Source organism: Gobius niger, assembly GCF_951799975.1.
Source record: "Gobius niger genome assembly, chromosome: 6".
Classification (NCBI taxonomy): domain Eukaryota; kingdom Metazoa; phylum Chordata; class Actinopteri; order Gobiiformes; family Gobiidae; genus Gobius; species Gobius niger.
In genome coordinates, this window is record NC_136857.1 from 30,678,709 (window position 1) to 30,705,918 (window position 27,210).

General features: G+C 43.2%; 1 protein-coding gene across 1 annotated transcript; it reads right to left on the reverse strand.

Annotated features, from left to right (window-relative positions):
* Positions 1-8,959: 8,959 nt before the first annotated feature.
* LOC306964867 (NACHT, LRR and PYD domains-containing protein 12-like) lies at positions 8,960-24,430 on the reverse strand (the record flags this gene model as incomplete). Its single annotated transcript, XM_079559035.1, has 9 exons — positions 8,960-9,025; positions 11,008-11,181; positions 12,304-12,480; positions 12,847-13,023; positions 13,749-13,922; positions 14,275-15,949; positions 17,622-17,785; positions 18,755-18,836; positions 24,373-24,430. The coding sequence occupies 9 exons, from the start codon at positions 24,428-24,430 to the stop codon at positions 8,989-8,991; spliced, it is 2,718 nt and encodes a 905-aa protein (XP_079415161.1). The 3' UTR covers positions 8,960-8,988.
* Positions 24,431-27,210: the final 2,780 nt, after the last annotated feature.

The following is a 27,210-nucleotide window of genomic DNA, read 5'->3' on the forward strand; positions in this document are numbered from 1 at the left end:
GCACTGTGTGACGGGTTGGACATTTCTTTGTAATCACTCATAATCTCAGAATATCAAATGTGGAGACTAGCGAGGCCCGGCCGAAGGCCGGGTCTCAGCTAGTTATTTATAGATTTCACTGAAAAGGTCGATATCGGATGAGATTTGGGTGAGATTAATTTATTTCACCTGTCATCCGAGTACACTACCAAGGACAAGATCGCGAATACAAACGGCCGAAATGAGTTTCCTTCGCAGGGTGGCTGGGCGCACCCTTTGAGATCGGGTGAGGAGCTCAGCTACCCGGGAGGAGCTCGGAGTAGAGTCGCTGCTCCTTCACGTCGAAAGGAGCCAGCTGAGGTGGCTCGGGCATCTGTTTCCGGATCCCTCCTGGTCGCCTCCCGCGGAAGGTGTTCCAGGCATGTCCTAGTGGGTAGAGGGCACACCTGTGGGACTATGTCTCCGAGCTGGCCTGGTGTCGCCTCGGGGCCCCCCAGAACAGCTGGAGGAGGTGTACTATACGTGGATCGGGAAGTCTGGGTATGTCTGCTGAGACTGCTGCCCCCACGACCCGGCCCCGGATAAAGCGGAAGAAAATGGATGGACACAACCATTTGATCATCCCGTCACTTAGCTGTTTGGAAACCAGTCGCTGACTGTGCACAGCGTTAGCATTAGCATCGAGGTTGCTCGGTGACTCCGTGGGCGATTTTGCGGTATACGCAGGCCACACTAAGGAGCAACCTTCCTCCCAATTGCGTGTAAAATTTGCATGAGTAACGTAAGAAAACATTTGGTCTCTTCAAAAGCGAGATCAATTCGAACCACTGAAAGCTGAAAACTGACTTGATATGTCTCTCCAGCAGAAGGATGGCCTGCTCCTTCTCCTCCAGCTGCCTCTTTAACGCCGTGATTTCCTTTTGTTTCTCCAGGAGCTCCTTCTGCAAACGAAAGTTGCTCTCCTCCAGAGTCTCGCAGAAAGCCTGGACAGACACCAGCGTTAACAAACATCGATGAAACTCGGAGAGGTATCGCTTAAATCAACAGATCAATTTACAAAAGTCTGAGACATCATTGTGAACTAAGTTTTTATATGATCATTACATATTTAAAGCTCCTGTACCCATTTTTTTTCAAACAGCAAGAGAGGGATGTACTTAAGTTTGAACTGTTCACCCTGGTCCAAACATCCAGATTCTTTAGAGAGATGAGTTTAAAAGCTTATATAAGTTTATAAGGCCTGCAGTCCCAGCTGTCTGTCCTCCAGGAAGTCGCTGTCGTAGTTGTCCTTGAACCAGCGTTTGGGCGGCAGCGAGAGACGGGAACATCTTCAACTGTGACAACACAAGGAGGAGGATAACAGTCCAAATCACTTACCCCAGCAGGGCCTTCTCTGCTAGTCCTGGCCAAAATGAAGGAAAAAAAGTGTAAAATGTCTTATTAACTGCTAGATCCATCCATCACTTCCTTCTAGGTCCAATCCACATACTTATAAAAGGTTGAGGCCAGGTTAGGCGTGTGGTGCGGGGTGTGCTGTGAGGGAAGAGTGGCGCCTGTCCTACAAAACGGGGTAGTTAAGAGTAGCTTTAATAGTAGCTGCGTTTCAGTTTCATGCAGCTAAAATCTGGAACAGTCTTCATGAGGATGTGACAGGCCTCAACTCTGACAATGTTCAAATCCAGGCTGAAAACAGTTCTTTTTGCCCGTGCATATGACTGAAAGTATTTTATCTGCACTCTTGCCTTTTACTGTAATTGATTAATTTTATGTTGATGTCCAGAGGAGAAGGAGCGACAAAACAGAGGTTAGGTAACTTCGTGTGAACGAGCAAGAAAAAATAGTGCTCAAGACAGAGTGAGTCCAAACAAGACTTAAAAATAGTGCTCAAGACAAAGCGAAATAGTGCTCAAGACAGAGTGAAATAGTGCTCAAGACAGAGCGAAATAGTGCTCAAGACAAAGCGAAATAGTGCTCAAGACAAAGCGAAATAGTGCTCAAGACAGAGCGAAATAGTGCTCAAGACAGAGCGAGTCAAAACAAGACTTAAAATAGTGCTCAAGACAGAGCGAAATAGTGCTCAAGACAGAGCGAAGTAGTGCTCAAGACAGAGCGAAATAGTGCTCAAGACAGAGCGAGTCAAAACAAGACTTAAAAATAGTGCTCAAGACAGAGAGTCTAAACATAACTTAAAAATAGTGCTCAAGACAGAGCGAGTCAAAACAAGACTTAAAAATAGTTCTCAAGACAGAGTGAATCTAAACAAGACTTAAAAATGCATATAACTGAAAGTATTTTATCTACACTCTTGCCTCTTACTGTAATTGATTAGTTTTATGTTGATGTTTTTATTGATTCTATTTGCTTTCTTGTATTCATGCAACTGTGAAGCACTTTGAATTGCCTTGTGTATGAATTGTGCTCTACAAATAAACTTGCCTTGCCTTGCCTAATATTTTGCTAAACCATATCAACACAGGACCAAACTACGCTAAAATCTAACAGAAAAATCATGACTAAAAGTTGTGTTGGTGGTCATTTACCAAACGTTTGCTTATGTGCAAAACGTGTAGCATGTGTAATAAGCGGATTCGGCATCTCACCGAGCGCAAAGCATGCTGGTCCAGGTTAAAGGTCAGGCCTACCCAGATCGTATCTCAAACACGTTAACATGACCGAGTGTGACACAGATATTGAATATTTTGAGCGTTAAAACTCGATGTTTTTAAATGACTTCGGTAAGAAACGGGGACACAGTGTTACTGGGAAGAGAAGAATAACTTGTGGCCCTTGCTAAACCAATAAATATATAAAAAACATGCGATTTTTTAACTTATTAATTGTCTTGGAGAGTAAATACTACGCTGACAGGAAAGGCGAAGGGAGAGAGGGATATTGTGCATCCAATTATACAGTGAAAATAATTCTTTTCACTCAAACTTGGCTGTAAATACTGTGAGTGATGCTAGTCGGCAGTTAGCTTAGCCCGTTTGCCCGTTAGCATGCTAGCTTCTTCTTCGTGATTGTGACAGTCAAGTTGCAAGCATGGTTTTCTGGACAGAGTCACCAGGGGGAGATGAGGGACCCTCCAATCATCCCATAAACACTTGTATTACCCCCAGAGGGACGACGAAAGGGGTTTGTTAAGGTAAACACGTTACTTACTGCTTTAAATTAATAGACGCATTGGTTACAAATAGCATTACTATTTAGCTATATGTCAAATTTACTAATTTGTCTTCTTACAGTAGGAAATGTGATGAGTACCTATGGTGACTCGCATATACAACGCTATGAGGTTCCTTTATTACACTCTTCACTAGAGCAAAACTCTTCCATAGACGGATCATGCCCACGTGGAGTTGCACTGTAATGGAGAATGAATGCGAACCTGGCATATCACCATAAAACAACTTTAATTGACGTAGTAATCACTAAATAGCCGGTTGTTATGATAGTGTGGTTTTAATGGGTTTTGTTGACACCGTGGGTCGGTATGAACTTTGACCGGAACATTAGGCTTTTTAGTGTTGGGTTCAAGATAAAGCCAAAATGCTCTCAAACCTTTTACTCAAAACCGCCATTAAAATCAACATTCCTTTGAAAGTAATATTGCATATTTCTGTTTTTCACATCGATCGGAACTTAAGCTTGTAGCATTAGCTTTGGGAAGCCGGTTCACAACACATAAAGCTAATCCTCCACTGTTTACATCTGCGTCGGTGGTTTGACTTTTTTTTTTACTGTTATAATGTGTTTATAGTCTTTTGATGAAAAATATATTCGGTTTTCGTCCAGATGTAGTGAAGTAATTAGGCCCGAGCGGCCTGCCGTCGCAAGGGCCTATTGTAATCGTAATCACAGCGCAGTGCGCGCAGCGCACTGAACCTAAGTGCGCGGAGCGCACAAAAACAGCGCGAAGCGCTGTCCCCATGTCAACCGTAAACTCACCATGTAAAACAGTGACAGCCCACACCGAAGGTGTGGCCCCTTATACTTATTATTGCATTAAAATGAATGGGGGTATATAGTGTAAATGGGGGTATATAGTGGATGACGAGCGCGAAGCGCTCGTCATCCACCCAGGACCCCCACGGATGCGTGCGGATTGTTGAAAGCTTTCCAAAAATGTATAATATGATGTCGTCGCGAAAGCGACGATATTGTTTTTGCCGAAAATATTATTATTCTTTCTTTCTTCTTCTTCTTTCTTTCTTTCTTTCTTCTTCTTCTGCTCTTTGAGCAGGAATTTGACCCCCTGAACATTGTCGAAAACTCACCAAACTTTGCCCAAAATTCAGGTTCGGTGAAAAATTAATAAAAATGTGTGTTTCATATTGGGGGAAAAAAAAATGGCGCGACAGCGCCACCTACAAAAGTGAAAATACATTACGCCAATGGGGGAGGGGCCGAGGTAAACTTTGTCGTAGAGCGACGAGATTCGGTACAGATATTCGTCATGTGACGACAAAATAAAAATATTATTGTGGCCACGCCCCCTGACAAACTGGAAGTCCGCCATTTTGACAGGAAGCCTGGAGAATGCTGAGTCAGCGTTTTCGCTGACGTCGCATTTTATCGAACTCCTCCTAGGGCGTTTCACCAAATGAGCTCAAAATCGCTCCAGCTCATCTCGAGATGTGGGGCATCAAAAGTTATCCAAATTTTTTGACGATGTTTTACGGTTTGTTTGCGGCGAAGCCGCAATCTTTCCGAAGTATTTTGCGATTCATCAAAAACTAAAAATCGCTCCCATTCGCACAAACAAACTCCGATTAAAAATCGGAAATAAACATTTTATTGACCTTTCACCCCTGGACACAACAAATGTGAAAAAGTGACATTGGGCGCGATAGCGCCCCCTCCAGGTGCAGAAGAAAAATTGCATTATGGGAAAAAAATTAGTTTCTCGAAAATGGATGAAATTCGGCACAAAAATAGTTGATGGCGTCCCGATCCAAAAAGCCAATGAGACCCATATCGTATTTTGTACGGTGTTGCCATGGTAAAGCCCGGGGCCCCCCATGTTATTGTAATGGGGCTGACACATAAATGTCACATTATGCAACATTACAGCGCGTTAGCGCCCCCTGTCAGGAGCTTGTGGACAGTGGTCATGGAAATACGGCCCATCAGGGCCGTCTGATGCTACTTGTGAAATTAAAAAGATTACGGGCGCGCTAGCGCCCTCTGCAGGCTGGAGCCATTGTTCACATGGAGAGGCTAAAAATGTTGTTTTGATGTTTACTGACAACGATTAATGGCACATTTAGGCAATAAAATGCAGTGTGGCCACGCTGGCTTTCTCGGTAGGGTTGTGGCACGGATAGATAGAGGCGCTAAAGGAGGCACGGCCCGCGAGGGCCGTTCGATGCCGCTTGCGGCTTTAATTCTTTTTGTTTTAGGAAAGTTGTAGGTGGCAAACAAGGTTTCGTCATCATTGTAGTGTGATATAGACTGGTGCTATGTGGCTGAAAAAAGCATAATACCCCCTCTTTAATGAAGGAGGTCTGGTGCATGTTCTTTTATCCCACGTGGGTTTGAAGTGAGCACAGAAGGAAACAGGTTTGTCCAGTGCCTACAATGACAGTGTACAGGATCTAGGAGAGGGAAGGGAGAGGGACACACAGAGACAGGGAGGGACAAAGGGAGGAGACAATGAATGAATCAAAGTTTATTATTCCACTGCGGAAACTAATGTGGCTGTATAAGTGTGGCATCTTTCCTCACCTGTGCGTATTTGTTTGTGTTCTTGAAATGGTTTGTGCTACACTTTTATCCAGACTGTACCTGCTGGATATACGGGGTAACAGCGCCTCTCAGTGGAGACTAAATGTTAATACAGCTGTTTACTGGCTCTCTAGACGGAGACAGACGCTGCAGGTGACTAGGGAAACTTTTTGAATGTAGAGTGTGAAACTTTTGCTATTGACATATGAGAAAAAAAATGTGTTGCAAGTTTTATGCCATTTTATGTTTTCATATAAAGGGTAACTCTAATTCCCTACTTACAGTAATAAAGTCGTTTTTTTTTATTGTGAAAATCCGTAAAAAGAGAAATTTTGCTTTGTTCTTTTTAAATTAAAAACTCAGTAAATCAGGCTGTGAATTAAATAATTAAAAAAAGACTGGAGAGTTTGGAGTCTGACGTCGCACCAATGAGAGAAAAATGCATTTTGAGAAAATGACCTTTTGAATTTACAATTTCCAAATAAATCTATGGGGAAACCTTGAATTAGTGCAATAATTAAACATGTTATTGTGAGGATTAGGGTTTTATTGTTTCCAGGTGAAAGTTCAACTGTTTGGCCCAAATTGATAAAATAAAGCAGAAACAAATCAAAAATTCTAAAACAAATCAACTAAATAAATGACCGGAAAATAGAGTAGAATAGACATTCAGCAAGTAGTTGCTATTGACATTTGGTGAGTAGTTATATCATAGTATCAAGTATTTTTACTCTTACTATTACAATATAAAGTTACAAAAGCTTCAAGTCGACCTAAAATGTATATGAGGTTTGTGTGTAGAGCCTCTTTTTCCTTCAGAAATCTATATTTGTATGGTATTTTCTTAGGGATTTTCACATTATTAGTTTGGTTTTTCACAAAAAAATATGTTAATGTTCAGAAAGGATCGAGGCACATTTATGTGGACAGCGTTTGACACATTTGGCTGCTATAGGGTGACCAGATGTCCCAGTTTACCTGGGACAGTCCCAGTTTTGAGATCTTTGTCCCACGCCCTGATAGATTTCTCCAAAGCCACCGACTTGTCCCAGTTTTGTCTCTAATTGTCCTGGTTTTTGGCTGATACAGTCCCCAAAATAGCACACTTCACCAGTTTTTTCAGTCTAAAGTGGTGACTAAGCGATCTCAGCTGCCTCATCAGAAACGACCCAAACGCCCTCTCCACTTCAGAGCCTCTCCACGGTCCAGGGCGACAGGAGGCTGGAGCAGGATTCTGACCAGGATAGGGTTATGGCAGATTGGCAGAAAGTCACATTAAAGGGCCTATATCATACTTTAGACCTTCTACAGGCACATATAAACTAAACTACAGGAGTGAGGTGAGCAGTCTGGCCATGTGGTGCACACAGAACAATCTCTACAAAAGAGATTGTTGTGGACCAGCATGCTCCTCTAACAATCAACGGTGCTGCAGTGGAGAGGGTGACCAGCACTAAGTTCCTGGGTGTGCACATCACAGAGAAGCTCTCCTGGACCATGCACACTACATCACTGGTCAAGAAAAGTAATCAGTGTCTCTACTTTCTCCGCAAGTTGAGTCCCAGCCTCTGTTATGTGCAACTTCTACAGAGGGACTATAGAGGACATCCTGACCAGCTCCATCACCGTGTGGTTCACCTACAGAGGGACTATAGAGAGCATCCTGACCAGCTCCATCACTGTGTGGTTCTCCTACAGAGGGACTATAGAGAGCATCCTGACCAGCTCCATCACTGTGTGGTTCTTCTACAGAGGGACTATAGAGAGCATCCTGACCAGCTCCATCACTGTGTGGTTCTCCTACAGAGGGACTATAGAGAGCATCCTGACCAGCTCCATCACTGTGTGGTTCTTCTACAGAGGGACTATAGAGAGCATCCTGACCAGCTCCATCACTGTGTGGTTCTTCTACAGAGGGACTATAGAGAGCATCCTGACCAGCTCCATCACTGTGTGGTTCTTCTACAGAGGGACTATAGAGAGCATCCTGACCAGCTCCATCACTGTGTGGCACGGCTCCAGCACTGCCTCCTGCCGAAGGAGAATCCAGCGCATTGTGAGAGCAGCGAGAAGATCTGCGAAGCCCCTCTCCCCTCTATGAAGGACATGTACTCCACCCATCTCACCCGCAAAGGGGACCCTTCGCACCCATCACACAGTCTCTTCAAAGTAAGGCAAGGCAAGGCAAGGCAAGTTTATTTGTAGAGCACAATTCATACACAAGGCAATTCAAAGTGCTTCACAGTTGCATAAATATAAGAAAACAAATACAATCAATAAAAACATCAACATAGAATTAATCAATTACAGTAAGAGGCAAGAGTGTAGATAAAATACTTTCAGTTATATGCATTTTTAAGTCTTGTTTAGATTCACTCTGTCTTGAGAACTATTTTTCAGTCTCGTTTTGACTCGCTCTGTCTTGAGCACTATTTCGCTCTGTATTGACACTATTTGCCTGTCGCCTTAAGATAAAGTAATGCCTTCAGGGAGGAGACTGCGGAATCTACGGGTCAGTTCCAGTCGACTGAAGAGCAGTTTCATACACAAGGTCATCGGGAAGCTGAACTCGCTGAACAAGTTTACATACAGCGGAAACCAGATGTTTACATACACTATATAAAAAGACACATCTCCATTTTTTTTCTCACTGACTGACATGAAATCAGAATGAACTTTTCTTGTTTTTTTCTTGTTCTATTTGCTAAATGCCAGAAGAATGAGTGATTTGGGAAAGCCCAGATGACGATGTACTTGAGTAACTGAGTCCTACCCACCTCTGGATTTTGGTTATGAAATGATGGTAAAGAATAACTGATATATTTTTAATGCTAAACTAATGATGAGATTAGTGTTGATTTGATTTAATCCCATTATGCTTAATTTTAAAGGAACAGGCCACCATTTTTACATACTTTACCTGAGCTTAGACGAGTTGATGCTTACCTGCTCACGCAAAACGACCAAAGAAGTGGTTAGCATTTGGCCTCTCCCAATGTGTTCCTATAGCTCCAAACGGGGATGGAAGCTACCAGGCATCAACTCAGGTAAGAACATATCTCAGTATGTAAAACGGTAAAACTACATTCCATACAGTTAGTGTCTGAAAAGTATTGTTGTTGACCACTGTGTGATTCAGATTCTGACTGTGATTCAGTACAATAATGATGACCCTTGTTATCTGCTCTTTATCCACCAGAGGGCGCCCTTCACGTGTGTGGACCATGGCGTATTGTGGTAAAGTCGTTTAAAGGATTGTAGGGGAGCCTGACTGACTGGCGGTCAGTGTCGAGAATTACCACAGAAACAGTGGAAACAGCTGAGGAGAGAAGGAAGAGAAAGAGTCAATCTTTTGAATATACAAATATCATACATCATTATTGACAGGTGGTTAAACGCAATGCAGGGTACATTTATACAACCTATATTATCAGCTTTAACGCTCTTCTCTTTACACATTTGAAGACTTTTTAAAACAAAGTAAATAGTTTGTAAAATGCTATGGAAAAGGGAATACGTGTTGATCTCTGTGGCAGATAGGCGACACCGGGGCTATTTGTCAAGTGGAGTCATTTTATTTGTCACATTGCTTTTGATAGCCACACTAGAGGGCGCTGTACACTGGTATAACATGTGTATTGGTATTCCTCTTCTCTTCCAATAATAATTTTCTCATTTGGACTGAAGACATGAGGACACGACACATTTGAATAGTTTTCATGCCTTTTCCCAAACTTAAATGTCTGGGTTACTTCTGTAATGAGAGCTTTCCTTTAGTTAGTGCCTTAAACAAAACACAGTGATCTGAAAGACACAGATGCTAGCTTTGATTTGAGCCGTTTTATTTATTTTTGCGCCGCATCTGGTTAATTCTCCCATTCATTCTCAATGGTAAATATGGATGCAGTGCACTTTTTTGCCACCAGCGTCAAATTGGGGGCACGGTTTCACTCCTTTTGCAAAGTTAAGGAAACACTCTTGTTGTCTTGGTGTTTATCAATTACAGAGCGTTTTAGCATCAACTTTCTCAGTCTTCAAACTTATATTGCAAAGGTTGTTGACATCAACAAAGGTCATGTTAAAAATTAACTTATAAAAGAATTTATGACTGAACTAACACGTTCAAAATGATCAAATGTAGCATTTACTTTGAGTTAACAAATGAATGAGGTAAAGTCACTGTTGGTAGGCTACTGTAAAAGTGTTGTTCATTACATTTTGCACTATATTGCTGATTTTGTTCAATTAAAACTAGGATTTTGCCATAGTTAATATTAGATTTAATGTAGCATGTTATTTGCATAGATAAAATCAAATGCAAAACATCAAAAACTCCATTAAAAACAATAGTGACAACCAACCCCATGCATTGTGACAACTTGCCCCGCATATGGGGCACATTGTCATCACTGTAAACCTACCAAGATCCGCCGTCCTCCTAAACTTACTGACTGAACAAGGACCGCACTGCTGTGATGACCTATGAGGACCCTGAATGAACTGCAGAGAGCTACAGCTCAGGTGGGGGAAACTGTCCACAGAACAACTATTAGTCATACACTGCACAAATATGGCGTTTATGTCTAGAACAAACCATTTTCAAAAGAAAACCATATGAAGCCTGTTTGCTGTTTGCCAGAAGCCACATGGAGGACACATGGTGGCTTCTGGCAAACAGAAAACAGGACTTCTTATGGTTTTCTTTTAAAAATGCCACTAGATGGAAAACAGGCCAACCGGAAGATGCAGGACAAAACATGGTGCCGCCTATCGCGACTTCCGGAATAAGGTGAATAGGCCTACAGTCATAACGCACTGTGCGTCTGCCATCAAATGTGCCCACACTGATTCCACTGTGACTGAATGTCATTGAACAGATTCTATGCACTTGACAAAAAAAAACATCCCATGGAACATGTGCCAACATGGCCAGTGATCAGGGGAGACGTCACGCACAGGCATCGTGTGAAACAATCATTTGTTTCTCAGATTTAAGCTTGAAACGAAACCAATGATCCGAAGGATTCCCACTGGAAAAACATAAACGAACGAAGACCGTGCGTGCAGCGTAATGGAAAGAATGCACAAGAAGTCTATTTTGGCAAGATGCTCCAGCACTTTCCTCTGATCAAGCCCATAGAATTGCAAGATCCAAACAGGAAGACAAGCGCCAGCCAGGGAAGACAATCCAGTGAATTTCAGAATACAATCAGCTACAAACTGGCGCTAACAGTGTAGAACAAAAATGGCTCTCTTCAGTTTTGTGCATAAGAATGTGTGTCTCCCCTTTAATATACTCACAGTAGTTCCTCCAGTCGGCAGTGAGGACTCTGCTGGAGTTCACACAGCTCCTGAACATCCGACTCCTTCAGGCCGTTTTCCTCCAGACTCAGTTCTCTCAGAGCTAAGGGGTTGGACTTCAGAGCTGAGGCCAGAGAAGAACAGCTGGACTTTGACAATCTGCACATGTTCAATCTGAATAAAGTATTAATGTCAAAGTTAAAAAACTCACCCTTTACAATGTATTGATGAGCAGATAGTTCAACATAAAACATTGCTCTAGATCAGGAGTGGCCAACTAGTCAGAGACCAAGAGCCGAAATTTTCAACCTTGCCACAAAGGCACCGACCATTAGCGAGATCCAGGGGCGGTAGTTTATTGCGATTAAATAGAATGTGACCGTTATATTTAATCACAATAAACTATAACTTCATGCTTGGCCTTTATCTCTTTTTTTTTCAATAATTATGTTAGATTTAATGGTTTTACTCCTTACCAAGATTGAAATAAATGTATATTAACTGACATTTTGTGCTGCTCTGACTGAGACAGAATTAGATTTTTTTTATTTTTTTATGCTAGGGTGTGTTTGTATGTGGGGCCCTGCCCACTGAGTCCCCTTCTCTGATTCGCCCCTGGCCTGTGCGCTCAGTGCCTGCAGCTTCGTCCTGACTGGACTGTGCAGAGAACGCACTCTCGGCTGCACAAAATTCATAAACTTTAATCAGGCAGGAGACACTGGATGTGTGACACAGGAGAGGTTTATTTAGTATCAGTACGGGACTTTGAGACATGAACTCTCACATTGTGGGGGTCATTCAAGTCTAACTATGCTTCCAGAGAAGACGGTTTAAATAGTCCTCGAGGAGAGCCAAGAGAGCCAAGAACCAGTTAGGTTTGTAAAGGAGGATTCACACCAACCAGCTCCAGCTTGTTGATCAAACAGAGCAGTATATGGCAAAATAGGCAAGAGGGAGAGAAATTTAGAGAGTTCAACAACTCAAAAACACAGTAGAAAAACTCTCCTAATATCCAGTCGGTAACACTCAACCAATCATAGCGCTCCAGTGCAGCGACGAGAGACGGCGTATTGACAAATGCAGGGAAACAGGGTGCAGGGAAACAGGGTGTTTCCCTTGGCGCCATGCAAAGATTCTTAAAGATTATCTTTTTTATGTTGCTCAAGAGTGCAGTACACTTCATTTTTTACTCTAGTAGAAGTAAAAAGTACTGGATGAAAAAGAAACAATAATTATGTGTGTTTGTCTGGATGGGCTTGTGTTCATGAGGTGGAGGAACAGTAACAGTGACCTGACCTCAGAGTGTCCAGTTGACATTCTGGACACTGCAGGAAACCACACAGACGTTCCACTCCTGAGTCCTTCAGGTGTAGGTTATAGCCCAGATTCAGTTCTCTCAGGTGTGAGGGGTTGGACTTCAGGGCTGAAGCCAGAGAGGAACAGCTGGACTCTGACAGACTGCACCAGGTCAAGCTGAAAAAACAAGAATTGATGTCACCACTCGAACGCAACACATGGTTCAAGTCAATATTTTCCAAACAACTTGGCCGAGGCACACTGATGAGTGCATGGCAGACGGCGTCTGTAAGGCTTTGTTTTGCCAAGGGAAACAGAGTGTCTGTCAGAGGAAAATAGCACCCTAAGATGACGTCGGGCAAAGATTCTTAAAGATTAACTTTTTTATGTTACTCAAGATTACAGATATTTCATTTCAAAATGACTCCAGTAGCAGTAAAAAGTACTGGATGAAAACGAGACAATGATTATGAAAAACAGTGTGTGAGTTTGTCTGGATGGGCTTGTGTTCATGAGGTGGAGGAACAGTGACAGTGACCTGACCTCAGAGTGTCCAGTTGACATTCTGGACTCTGCAGGAAAAGACACAAACGTTCCACTCCTGAGTCCTTCAGGTCTTTGTTACTGCCCAGATTCAGTTTTCTCAGATGTGAGGGGTTGGACTTCAGGGCTGAGGCCAGAGAGGAACAGCTGGACGCTGACAGACTGCACCAGGCCAATCTGAAGAGAGAATAAACAGCTGGTATTAATATTAACATCAAAGTCTGAGCTAAATTACTCAGGATCCTAGGATTACTAAAAACTGCATAAATGAAGTCAAATATCAAACTTTAGGTCTGTTTATTGACAAGGGAACAACATTATGGGCCCAATCTACTGCCTGGCGCAACAACAGTGTTAGCGCAGACGAGTGTGACATCTTGCGTGCAAACAAACGTGGCGTGGCTTAGAAAGAAAGGGTCGACTGAGGCGTCGAACACCCCTTTGCTCTGCTCATCTTTCCATTCATTTTGCGCGCTGCCTTGTGTACTTCTTTTAGCATTTAGGCTGCATCATTCTCAGCCTCTTACAGGACACACTACAAACTTCCCCAGTGAGTTAAACATCGGCTGTGTCCCAGTGTCCCATGCTGGTGTGGTGTAGTTTGGGCCTGTTCACTTGTTTGGTTTGACCTGCCAAAAGTCTGTCGGTCCACCAGGAAAACTGGCCAGTCCAGCCCTGGTCTGTAGGAAGAAAAAGCTTGGGGAGGGATTACACCGTCTACTTTGTTTTCCTCCGATGCAGCGTTTTCCTCATGTGTTTTCTGGATGTCTGTGAGTTCATGACTGAGGCGGAGCAGAGGATCATGTCCACTGTGTGACAGTGAAATGATCGGCATGAGCCCAGTAAAAGTGTGTGGACGCTGTGGAGAGGTGCAGTGATGGAAGCGAGCATTAGCGACTTACCTCAGAGTCTCCAGTCGACAGTTTGGACTCCGGAGTCCGCCACACAACGCCTTCATTTCAGAGTTCACCACTGAGTTACAAGTCAGGTCTAAAGATCTCAGGTTAGAGGGATTGGACTTCAGTGCTGATGCCACCACTTCAAGATGAATCTTTGAGAGGTTGCAATTATCCAATCTGTGAAATAAGGGGAAAAAAACAATCAAAAGAAGAAAAACTAAGCGTGAGCAGAACTGCTGCGTAGAAATCCTGACAACACTAGAGTAAGTGGCTAATATCAAAAATGCATGCAATATTTAGGCTGCAGAGGGAGGGAAGGAGAGAGTGCAGCTTCCTGGGAGTCTGTTGGATGAAACTGTCCTCCAGTGATTCCAGACACCGCAGGCTGTGAGATGAAGCTAACAGCTAACATGCAAATAAAAATTGAATAGATTTTATTTTATTTAATGAACAGGATTGTTTCTGAGCAGAAAACAAAAATCACGGCATTCATGAAAAGGTGATGAGTTCATGAGTCTTCTGGACTTACTGAGCCTTTCTGCACTTCCTCATGGCCGGGACCAGTCTAAGTCGTCCTTGCTCTGATGTGCTGTACTTGTGTGGATCCAGCTCCTCCAGGACGTCCTCTGACATCTCCAGCGTGTAGGCCAGGGCAGAGCACTGGATCTCGGACAACTCCTGTGATCTGTCCGACTTCAGGAAGTCCTGGATCTGCTGATGGAGCGAGTGGTCATTTAACTCAGTCAGACAGTGGATGACGTTGATGCTTCGGTCTGGAGATATGTCCTTCAGGTTCATCTTCTTCAGGTTGTTGATGACTCTTCGTCTTGTTCCCGAGTCAATCTGTGATGGACCCAGCAGAGCTCCCAGGAGCCTCTGGTTGGACTCCAGAGTGAGGCCGTGGAGGAAGCGCACAAACAGGTCCAGGTGGCCGTTTGGACTTTTAAAAGACTTTTTGAGCATTTTTATGAGAAACTCCTCCAGTGATGGGTTTCCTTTGAATATTTTTTTAATCCTCTGCACTAAACTATTGTTTTTTTTATAACAATTAAACTTATGTAACTGGTAAACTGCTGCCAGAAACTCTTGGAGGAAGCAGGAGACTGATTTATTGAAGAGGAGGCTCTCTCCTTGCAGGTCTTCTTGGTAGAACATGATGTTTCCTCTCTGCAGTTGTTCAAAGGCCAGTCTCCCCAGCTTCAGGAGGAGCTCACAGTCGGCCGGAGTCAGCTCTGGGCCGCTGCTCTCCTGGCTGTACTTCCTCTTCCTCTGCGTCTGCACTAACAGGAAGTGTGCGTACATGTCGCTGAGGGTCTGGGGCAGGGGTCCGCTCTGCTCGCTTCTCAACATGTGGCCCAGGACGGTGGCTGTGATCCAGCAGAAGACTGGGATCTGACTCATGTTGTGGAGGCTGCGGGACGTCCTGATGTGGGAGAGCACTCTGTCACACTGCTCTGAGTCTGTGAACCTCTTCCTGAAGTACTGCTCCTTCTGTTGGTCAGTGATGAAGCCCCTGACCTCTGTGAACCTGTGCACACAGCGCGCAGGGATCTTATTGGCTGCTGCAGGTCGGGAGGTGATCCATATAAGGGCAGAAGGAAGCAGAGAGCCTCTGATGAGGTTGACCAGCAGCTGGCTGACCTCTGACTCCTGTGTGACCTCAGAGATGAGCTCACGGCTGAAGTCCAGAGACAGCCTGCTCTCATCGAGGCCGTCACAGATGAACAGGACTTTACTGTGGGTCAGAGTCTGAGCTGAGAGCTCCTTTAGTGATGGGTGGAACACATGTATCAGCGTCAGCAGACTGTGGCGCTGCTCTCTGACCAGGTTCAGCTCTCTGAAGGACAGTGGCACCACCAGCTCCAGCTCCTGGTTCTCTGTGCCCTGGGCCCAGTCCAGAGAGAACTTCACAACTGAGAAGGTCTTCCCCACTCCAGCCACGCCGCAGGTCAGCACCACTCTGATGGCTTTGTGCTCGGAGGGTAAGGCTTTAAAGATGTCCTGGCACCTGATTGGAGCGTCATGGACAGTCTTCTTGGAGAGAGTCTCCATCTGCCTCTCCTCATGTTGGGTACTGACCTCTTCACTGAGGCCCTCTGTGATGTACAGCTCAGTGTAGATCCTGTTCAGAGAAGTTGTAGCTCCTGTTTCAGCTCCTTCAGACACACTCTCACACCTCTGCTCCAGAGCGCTCCTGTAGGCACCTGCACAGACCAGGACAGTTAGAGTGAAGCTCTCAGCGGAGGGAAAGAGGATGCCTGCTTAAATGTATTTTCACACCGTTCTTTCCGTGGAATTTCTGACCGACATAACACAAAAGTCCCTTTGCCCATCAATCTGACTTTATACGACACTTTCAACACATTTAAAATCAGAGGTACGCAAGTACATTTACCTGAACTGTACTTAAGTTTCTGTGGCCACACTGACATAAGCAATAAACCTGTCAGTGTGGCCACGCCTTCCGCCGAGTGCTGGTTATTGGAGAAGTGCGTCCCATGTGTGCGCCAGGGTAAAGGCGCCCTCATCTCTGTTGATGGATCTTATCCCTCGCTTTCTGATCTCTATGGCCTCCCAGATCCGGGAGGCCATAGAGATCAGAAAGCGAGAAATAGGCGTGGCCACACTGACAGGTTTATTGCTTATGTCAGTGTGGCCACGCCTGGGAAGAACAACATCCCAATAAGAGACGCATCATGCACGTCGGGAGACGCCTCTGACGAAGACGGAAGTAGTTCCTTGTCCGTCGAAACGCGTAAGGTATTTGAACAGCTTTGTTTGTTTTTACCTAGTGTCTTTCAAAAAGAAACCAAAAAACTAAAATTTGACACACAATAGCGGGTAAGGCTTTTGATTAACTCGTGAGCTGGTTGCCCTTCTCTCAAGTCATGCCACTCGATAATCAAGCTCAGCTTTAACATTAACGCTGTGATTAAATGTGTGATGTGTGCAGAAATGCGCATTAATGAACTGCTGCTGCTCAAGTAAAAAAAAAAACAGACAAATGCTGAAAAGGGAAAACAGGCTTTCTTTCGACTACACACAAGGGCTAAAAAACGGACTGTCCAGATGAAATCACAGGCATACAGACGCAAAGAATCAAAGGCATTACAACTTTACTCAAAGGTATTTATTATGTTGACAAATTTCTATTGAGCGCACCTGAATATAACAACATTTGTAAAGACTTTTCTTTTTCATACATAGACTGCTCTGGTCTATAAGCTGTGCATTAGAGGAGTCATCAGTGCTGGAAACACTGGACTTTTCTCTTCGTTCACGGTCAAATTTCCCAAGAGAACGGTGGCCTACAGGTACATTTACCTTTTATTAAAGTGTGTTAAAAACTTTGATTTTAACACACTTATATTAATTCTTTTAACCTGCGTGTGTTCAGTGAAGCCAAAGTGCTGCCCACACAGCGCCCCCTCCTCGGGAGAGTGGCTGTGTTTAGAGCCGGCCTCCTCCACATTGTAGTGCACACACACAGCCTCTGAGCTGGGTCCGTGGTGACCGCTCGAGGCTGGCTTTTGATACTCGCGCTTCACTGGACCCTTCATAATGTTTCAGCAGTGAGCCAGGTTAGCGCGGGAGGGCATCCTGCTGCCTCCGCTCTGGTGGACAGTAAACACCGCAGACAGAGGTGGAGGAACTAAGGCAGCGTCAGAGTGACACATGACACAATATTCAGTAACGCTTAAAGTCTGGAAATTACGGTAGAAGGCCTATAATGAAAAAGGTACAAGAGAGGGTTGGCCTGCAGACAGACACTCTTGTCAAATATTTCTTTTTTTTAATCTTTTTTTTTTCTGTTCAAAGCACGATAAATACTTCAGATGAATGGCATGTTTCAGAGTTGGCGCGAACAGATCTCACTGTGTAAAGTGCTGCGGGGCTGGAGTCCTGGTCCATACTGACGCTGATCAGACGGGCCCTGGTCACAGGAGGACGACAAACAGTGTCCACAGCTGGAGGAGTCTGGGTCCTTCAGGACGCTCCCACACAGACGACAGGACGATGAGGCCGGACCAGGACGCTCTCTGTGGAGGACACACACTCCCAGTCAAACACATCCACTCAGCAGATGTTCTCGTCCTTCTATTGCCGTCTCTGTTCCTCAATAAGAATCAGTGGGAACAGAGATTTCAAACATCAGCAACAATAGGTTTGAAAAAACTTTTATCTGAGCAGACTCTAGTCGACTGAGGCCTCATCTGTGGGAACAACTGTTTATTGGGCTGCAATCGGCTCCAGGAACTGAGCATCCTCCAGAAAATGAGATCCTCAGTGTCAGAGCTGGGGACATTTTTTTGGGTCTTCCACTTGACAATTTTGTTCCATAACGCTCAGGATCTTTTAAGACATTCAAAATGACTGCGTTACTGCGTTCCACCTCAGCTGCAAGAGGCTCTGCTCAGTTGCAAATACAGACTATTTCAGTTTATTTGTTGTTTTCAATGAAAGGCTGACTCTATATTTATTTTTGTCTCGCTCCCATTTCTTCTTCTACTTTGAACCTTGTTAAAGGAACAGGCCACCGTTTTTACATACTGTGATATGTTCTAACCTGAGCCTAGACGAGTTGATACGTACCTGTCTAGTCTTTGCGTGTGCCCCCAGTCATGGCACAATGACCAAAGATGTTGTTAGCATTTGGCTTCTCCCAGCATATTCCTATAGCTCCAAACGGGGTGAAGTTAGAAGCGACCACTCTTCCATGGGCACAAAGACCAGACAGGTACACATCAACTCGTCTAAGCTCAGGTAAGGACATATCTCAGTATGGAAAAACGGTGGCCTGTTCCTTTAAGATCCAACCATCAGGAATGTGATTTTTTTTTTTACCATTGTTCAACTGGTCTTAAACGTTTGATCAGGACTGTGTATCAAATAGCGCAATGTCAGCAGATTGTGATTCCCTGAGGGACATTTGATCCAACATCAGGACGTTCTTTTGGATCAGTAAGGTGTCCATCCTTCTGCACACAAACAGCTGCTGAAGTACTCACTGTGTTTGAGTGAGCTCTGCTTTGTTTTTAGAAAGGCCTAGTGAAGACTCCTCATCCTCACTGACACGCTCCATGTTTCTGTCTGAAAGGTCAAGGAGAAGAAAAGTCAGAATGTGTTTAAACTGCTCCGTAAACCTGGGCTTTTTGCTTTGACTTCCACCGACCGCTGAGGAACACACTGTCTGTAATACACACAAAAGTCAAACATGTCCATATGTTTCCTCTAAACATATCATCAACATACTAATTATGAATAAATGAAATAATGCGAATGCAAAAGTGCTCACTTCAGATTTAGCCGACTAAATATGCATGAAATGTGAGAGACAAAACAAAGTGAACTTTTGTCACAGGACCAAGACTAAAACTAAATAATAGTTTCATGTTTAAGTGATTCTAGAGCTGCTGCTGCTGCTGTGACTGTGTGAGCTGAAAACGCAGGCTCCATTTAACTTCATCTGTCTCCTGCTCCAGGAACCACTGACCCCATTCTGCTCTCATTTATCTCAATTACTCTAATTATAGAATTCTTACCAAAAAGCTCTACCGCCCTCTGCTGGCCATTTCAACTTTTTTTCTGAATAAAACTAGTGGTCATTAAATAGCGTTTTAAAGGCTGTCATATAGTCAGTGTTAGAAAATACTGTATGACCTCTGTCTCAAGGAACAAAAAGCAAAAAGGTTAGTCCCTCCTCCTCCTCCTCCTCCTCCTCCTCCTCCTCCTCCTCCTCCTCCAAGCAGTTTACTCAGTTCACTCTCAGTAAAGGGCCTTGGAGTTGAAGTTTTGGATTCCGGTGTACAACTATCCACTCATTCGGTAATAGTTAATCTGCTAAAAAAAAAAAAAAATGTCTACCATTAATCGATTCACTGCTTGGCTGTGAAAGGCTTTTTTTCCACACAAAGCCAAAGCGGCGCCGCTTGAGGACGTGTCGATGGAGTAAACTCAAAGTAAATGTTTTTAGGAGGCTCTTTTGTGCTTTAAAAAAGTCTCTGAACGTGTACAAGTGTGTGTGAACAGGCCATTCCTCATTTGAAAGCTAAGGAAAGACGCTGGGATGGAGGAGGTCTATTTCCAAACTGGTTTAAACGATAGGAGCTGGCAACAATGAGAGAAGCTCATTCTGCTTTCTGATTGGATCATTGTCCTGAGACGCAGACACGTCATTAGGGCTGGGTACATTACATTATTTTACATACTGGTACTTAAACCATACTTGGTTTATGATACTTTCCGATACCTACCAGAACCAGAAAACAGAACAATAATGTGTGGAAAATCTGCACGCCAAAATAAAAGCACACGGCTCGTCTCATTAATCAGTACTGAACGTACTGAACATTACAAGAATGTAATTAAATACACATTTCAAGTGTTTTTTTCTGTTAGTTAGGCAGAAAGAAAGTTGAACTAATGAATAAGAAGGAGGTTTTCTTCTGGTGTCCTTGATCGAAAAAGGAAGTCACATTTTGGGGCCGTGTTGTTATGATTTGATGTTATGCACAGAGTCAATTCTTTAAAAAAAGAAGGAATAAAACAATAGGCTGAATAAAATAAATCAGATTAAGAACAAATGATGACACACTGGTAAAGTAGCACATGTACACATATACTTTTTATCTGCATGATCTGGCGACCCCCTGAATTTTTCTCGCGAGCCCCGTGGGGGGTTGAGAACCACTGGTTTAACGGTACACAACCCTACACATCAAATTAATGACATTTGCAACGTACAAAATCAAACATACTATATTTGGGGCAAATCTGGGGCAAAATGCAGAAAAATCAGGCTGCGCTCAGAAGAAGCTGTGCCCAGGATTAAGATCCCTCCATTTAATATTGAATTGTTTGCACATTTCCTGTCTATCCTGAGAGCTGAAAGTAACAAGTGAATTTCTCCATTGTGAGATAAATAAAGGCTTGTCTTGTCTTATCTTATCTTTCATCCCACATGTCACTTTCCAGTCGGCTGAGCTGACTTTTATGGGTGCTAAGTTAATTATTAATCATGGTTGCTTCACGTCGATGGAAAGACACACAGTCTCTTTTTAACCCGAGGGCAGGTCGGTTACCGTGGTGACAGTCTCCCTTTGGACAGATCAAGCATCTAACTATTACCAATGATTATATTTTATACTTGATTTGAGAGCATGTGACTTCAAGGGTGACGGTGTCCCACATGTGCAGATGAATGTCCCACCAGTACTCACATTGTCCAGCTCTGGAATCTGTGTTTTAAACTAGGGCTGTGCAATTAATCAAAATTCGATTACGATTTCGATTATTACACAAAACGATTACAAAATTAGCATAATCAGGGGTTTTTTCAAATTATTATTTATTTTATGTTTTTGCAAAGCAGACTTGCATTATTTCATGGCGCTGGGATTATTTTCCCTTCACATTTCACGTGCCATCGCTCATGCTTTTGCCTGACATAAAAACAAACGGCGCTGTGTGATGATGTCATCAGGCCGCGCTGCTCAGTTTACTTGTGCAGGTGTGAGGGCTGGCCAGCAGGGGACAGGTGTGAAACAGAGACCTGTCGTTAATCGAGGCAAACTTGAAATCATTTGTACTTTTATGACTGTTCAGAAACCAGAAAATATTCAGCATAAATATATAAATAAAATAAAGACTTTTTTTTAAATGCATCAAATAATCGTTTGAATTATTGTGATTTCAATTATGACAAAAGTAATCGTGATTATTATTTTTTCAATAATCGGCCTATTTTAAACATGTCCTTCCTGGTGAAGAAAAGGACACTTCCCTTTATGGTTATCAACTTCTAATAATATTCTGGAACATATGTTTTTTTTTAAAGAAATTGGAAGAAAAAAAGTCTGGTGGCTCACTTCATCCCAGGGGCGAGGTCAGATTTAAAGTTGAAATTAACACAAAATGTCGAATCTGATTTCCTACATTGCGATGTGTCACATTTGCAATTTCAATCATCAGTTTTTATTCTGTTCACTTTGTCTGAAAAGGTGTTTTTCACTTCTCAAGGTGAATGTTTGGCCTGATACAAAAAACAAACACACGAAGTTTCTTTTTCTGATGTGGGTTTTTAGGTGTGAAAGTAGATTTCCTGCTTTTAAATAAACAAAACTATCTTGTCATCTATCAAACATTTTGTCATTTGACCCAGGGCAGTCTCTGCTCCAGAAGCAATCAATGACAAACAACATTTTTCATTTACAGTTCTATAGTATTTGCATGGTTTTATGGTGGGTTTGGTAGATACAAATGAATTACACTCAATTATTTGTTTGTTTTTACAAACAAAATATCATAATCTGGGTGTATGAAAATATAAAAATATAATATAGTATCTTATTGCAGAAAATTGCTCACACTACATTGAAACGCTAAAATGTAATAATAATTATTATTATTATTTCCTCTGAGACCCTTTTTAAAAGTTATTTTTTTCAATTTTTTTAACCAAGAACATCTTTAAAGCCATATACTCCAGATGATTTTTGAGGATGCAAACAAATAGAAAACATTCCAAATATGTAAATAATAAAAACATTTGCATGTATATTACACTGTTTTGACACAACAACCACCAAAGCAAAACGTGTCTCATCGGACTCCACTATCCCACATATTCATATTTTTCAGTTTAATATTTTTTTGTGTGTGTGTGTCATAAGTTTCTGTGAACAATCCTGAAGTTCACTTTGAGCATGAAACCCCTGGTGTTTTGCCTGGAGATCACCTGCTCCACAACTGGACCCTGACGCACTTTGCTTTTCATGGCTTGAATAAACACGTACTCACCCCTCTGTTTGCGTCCTCTTTTCTTCCATCGCAGTTGGTCCATGACATGACGCCACATTACCTTTACTGTGTGGTCCCATAAATACATCCCATTATACTAGATCCATGATCCATCCACGCTGGGTCCTGGAAGCCCCGCCCTTCTCCAGTTCCTGGAAGTCATGTGACGAGTCTACGCTCTCTAGTTCAGCCAGACGCAGGGGCGGACTGGAAATGAAAAACAGCCCTGGACTCTGACCAGCCTGGCCCCAATCAGCGCAATTGTGCACTTCCACAAATACACATTTTAACCTCTTACCACCCGCCTAAACCAAATGCATTCTGTCCTCTTTTGGCTGTGTAACACCTCATTTGAAAGCTAAGACCCACAAAACTGACCTGTTTCCTCGCGCTGTTGCTGTGTTGTGTCACCTTTTGTATGTTTTTTTTTTCTTTTTCTTTTTTGTCACATTTTTTGTTGAGTTTTTGTCACATTTTTGAATTTTTGTCACTTTTTGTTGAATTTTTGTCACTTTTTGATGATTTTTTATAATTTTTTTGTTGAGTTTTTGTTACATTTTTGTCACATCTTGTTGAATTTTAAATTATTTTATTTTATTATTTTATTATCATTTTTTGTTGTGTTTTTCTCACGTTTTCCTCTTTTTCTCGCTATTTTGATGCTTTTCTTTTCAGCTTTTAGATTTGGGTAAAGCTCGGTTGAGGCGGGACGGGTGGCCCTCGAGCCAGTGGCCCTTCTGTGCTCTTCCAGAATGGACATATGGCCAGTCCGCCCCTGGTCACACGTCAGATGCTGAGATCGTTTGTTTCCAGGCCCATTGTACAGTTTTGTATCATGTCAAATAAAGCACCTTAACCTTAAGCTTTACAGGCCAGTAACTTCCTCAAAGAGCTTCAGTCGGATTGTTTCCTCCAACCTCCCAAAATATGTGGACAGTTTTAAATTCTGTTACTTTGTGTTGAGTTCTCTCCAAATAGAGTAAATACAGTTTCAGAGGTTGTGATTGGAGAGCCATAAACCTCCATAGCAAATTTGAAAAGCCTCAGAGCTGAATGTGTGGCGTGTCCGCAGGCGTTCTTCTCCGGGACGAGCCTGTCGCCCGTGTCCGGTCCGTTTGGTTCCATCTAGACTCCTCAGAGCCAGCCCAAAACTGTAGATAACTTTGTACCGTCTGAAAAAGCCCTAGTGTCTAGGAATCACTGGATTTGCCAAAAACAAAAAGGATCTCGTCTAAATGACTCACAACTATTTGACCTGTTAGGGCCGTCACACAAACTATTGTAAACTACTCGATGAGAGAGATTCAACAGTGGTGCAGCTGAAGAAAAAAAACAGAAAAACTCCCCTGTCCCTCATTTGGGCAGCCTCTCTGCACTCACAACAAAGGTCAATGATTCAAACTTCCCAATACTTTCTAAATAAACTGTGAATAAAAAAAGACAATACAGATCAACCATGTTTCTGTCAGTTTATTGATCACTGCTCTAAGTGCTCCATGGCGCTGCACAGTCAGAAGGCACCGCTGCAGCACCGTCTCACCTCAGCTGGAGCTCCTCTTTGTGGACTCTGCACTCCAGTGACCTGCCACTTCCAACAAGCGAGGAAGACAGCGGGTCGTCCCATGATCAGAAGGTCAGGGGTTGGGATCCCGGCTCCTGCAGGTGCACACTGTGGTTGGGTCCTTGCCTCGGTACCTGCACACATCGGAGCATGAATGAGAGTGTAAAGGAGTGAGTGGTTCCCTGATGCAAAGCACTTTATGCTGTAAGTTCAGACCATTTACCTTTTATAAAGAGCAGCGTCGTCCTGAGAAATCACAGGTCCCACGTCCCTCTGGAGCTGTGTTGGTGTGGTGTTGGGTCAGGACGCCCTCTGCTGGTGCCATGTTCACTCCCGGATGTGGACGGCTCCATGTTTCCTGTAAACAAACAAAACAAAAACACACACACCCTACCAAGGAAAACACACTTCTTTTTTCCCTTTAATATAGTAGTGTTAGATGAAAACCATGCAGCAGTTTTGATTTTAAAACAACATTTTATGATTCTATTTTTGTTAACGATAATAAGCCCTTTCTCTACACGTTTCACACCTTTTAAAACAGTTTTTGTATTTTTGACAAACCAAAATCAAGTGCAAAGAGGCCAGTCAAATCCTTTTATGACACAGTACATTAAAAAACAAGATAAACGGGGAAGGAGGGAGTGTCCCACAAACTGATGAGTTCATGGACAAACCCAAATCTCCGCGTTACAGTTTATCACAGTCAGTGTCTCCAAAGACACACTTACCTTACAGTACAGCAGTCAGCCATTCACCCATTCACTCTGTCCACCCACACATCCACACTGGAGGCAAGGCGGGCCAAGTGTCTTGCCCAAGGACACAATGACAGTGTGCACTGCCAGTATAAGAGATCGAACCACCAACCTTTGAGTTAGAGGTCAAACTCTACCAGCTGAGCCACTGCTACCCCATAACAACAACAGGAGAACCGGGATTGTCCGACCAGCGACTCGCTCGTCAACAAACCCAGACCTCCCGATCCAAACGTTCAGTTTAAACACGGCCAATATAGACATGAAATATTTACACAAAACGCACAGTGAAGGAGTCGCACCGGCAACCCTCGGGTTATGGGGCGACTCTGTCTAACCCTCCTATGCCCAGAGTAGAACTAGTTAAGGCGCACGTCTATAACTGTAGGAAAAGTGCAAACGCACTGAGTTCAAACCCTTTTTCTCTTTAAGCACAAACAGCTAAGACGGAAAAGTATAATGGACGAAATATTGGAAATATATAGTTTTTTAAACACACACACCTACCTTTACATTATTTAGAAAACTGGAAACACAGCTACAACAACAAGAAAGATTTTTTTTGTCTTTTTGCATTTAACACACACAGAAATACTACTATTACTACTAAAAGAAAGATTTTTTTTGGTCTTTTTGTTTTTGAAGCTCACACACCTACAGCTAAGTAAAGACTATATACAGGTTATAAGGCGGCGACGAGGAAGGTGGTAAAAGTCGCCGAAATGAAGTTTCCAGGTCCAGAGCTCGGAGGCTAAAACTTAGTCCATGTCCGGCTGTGGGTCCTGGAGCACGTGGGGGTAGTGGAAGTAAATAGCGGGTGAAGTGACGTTTTCTCAGGCGGAAAGACGCGGGCGCTTGAAGTCGTTGTCCTCGTCTTCGTCATCTTCGTCCCTGCTGCGCTTGGATCTGCCGAGGGGCAGGAAGTCCAGAGCAGGGCCTGAAGACACATCCAGGAGGGGACGGGAGGGTCCAGGGGGAGAGAGCTGACCGAGGGCGCTGCAGGCTGGAGACGGGCTCTCTGCTCGCTGCTGTGGGGCAGGGACCTGGGGAAGACCCACCGGCTCCACAGCTTGAGCAGGAGGGGCCCGACAGCCAGCCCCAAACTCTTCTGGAGGAAAGCGCTGGTCGTCCTCTTCACCTTCCTCTTCCTCCGAGAGACTGCTGTCGCCAGAGTCCGTGTCTTCCTCCTCTTCGCCAGAGTCCGCAGAGTCTTCCTCGTCTTCGCCAGAGTCCGCAGAGTCTTCCTCGTCTTCGCCAGAGTCTTCCTCGTCTTCGCCAGAGTCTTCCTCGTCTTCCTCCTCCTCCTCTTCATCAGAAGCCAGCTGAAAAAAGAAAGGAAAACCATTTACCTCAAACGGATCGATGTCGTCCTCCCACGGGTCGCCCGCGTCCACCGGCTCCGCCCACAGGTCGGCCACCGGAGCGTCCCACAGAAGGTCTGAAACACACAAACATGAGCATTACATCACAGGAACATGTCCGAACTATTCACCACTTCATATTCATTCAATCCAATACAACAGACAGTATATAGGAATAAAAAATAGATATAATAAAATCAAGTGAAAACAAAACTAATTAAGAGTAAAATAATAAATAATAAATATGAACATATTATTTCTGAATAAAGAAAAATTTAAACAATTACCATAAGTTAGTTAAATATTACCTCTATCTCTTTTGCGTAAGTTCCCAGGACACCTGACAGCGCCGTCTAAACCTAAAAATGCACAAGTGTCAATTGATGTAATATTGATCAGCTTTTTAAAACTTGCCAATGCATTTGTGAAACAAATCTGCCAGTTTATAATGTTGGGCTGGAAAGCTGACATAAAACATCCATGAATTTAGACTCCCAGAAACTAAACTAAACTTTCTTTGTTTTTTAACAAATTCCTTGATAATGTTTTACTGAGGACTCCTACTGATAAATGTATTAACCAGGCCCGAAAAGAAATCGGATGAAAGCTGCTAACTACCTGTAACATAAACTATTGCATCAACTTGACCACTTTTGAGCAAAACAAGACGTCCAAAAACTATACTTCCTTTGTTTTCCAACAAATTCCTTGATAATGTTTGACGTAAGACTCCTACTTATGAATTGAAGCCATTTTAATCAGGTTTTAACCAGGCCCGGAAAAAAGTAATCGAGTTAAAGTTACCAACTAAGTAGTAGCTGTAAACTTGACTAGTTCATCAACTTGACCACTTTTGACCAAAACAAGACGTCCAAAAACTAAACTACCTTAGTTTTCCAACAAATTCCTTGATAACGTTTAACTTAGGACTCCTACTGATACATTTAAGCCGTTTTTATCAGGGAATAACCAGGCCCGAAAAAGAA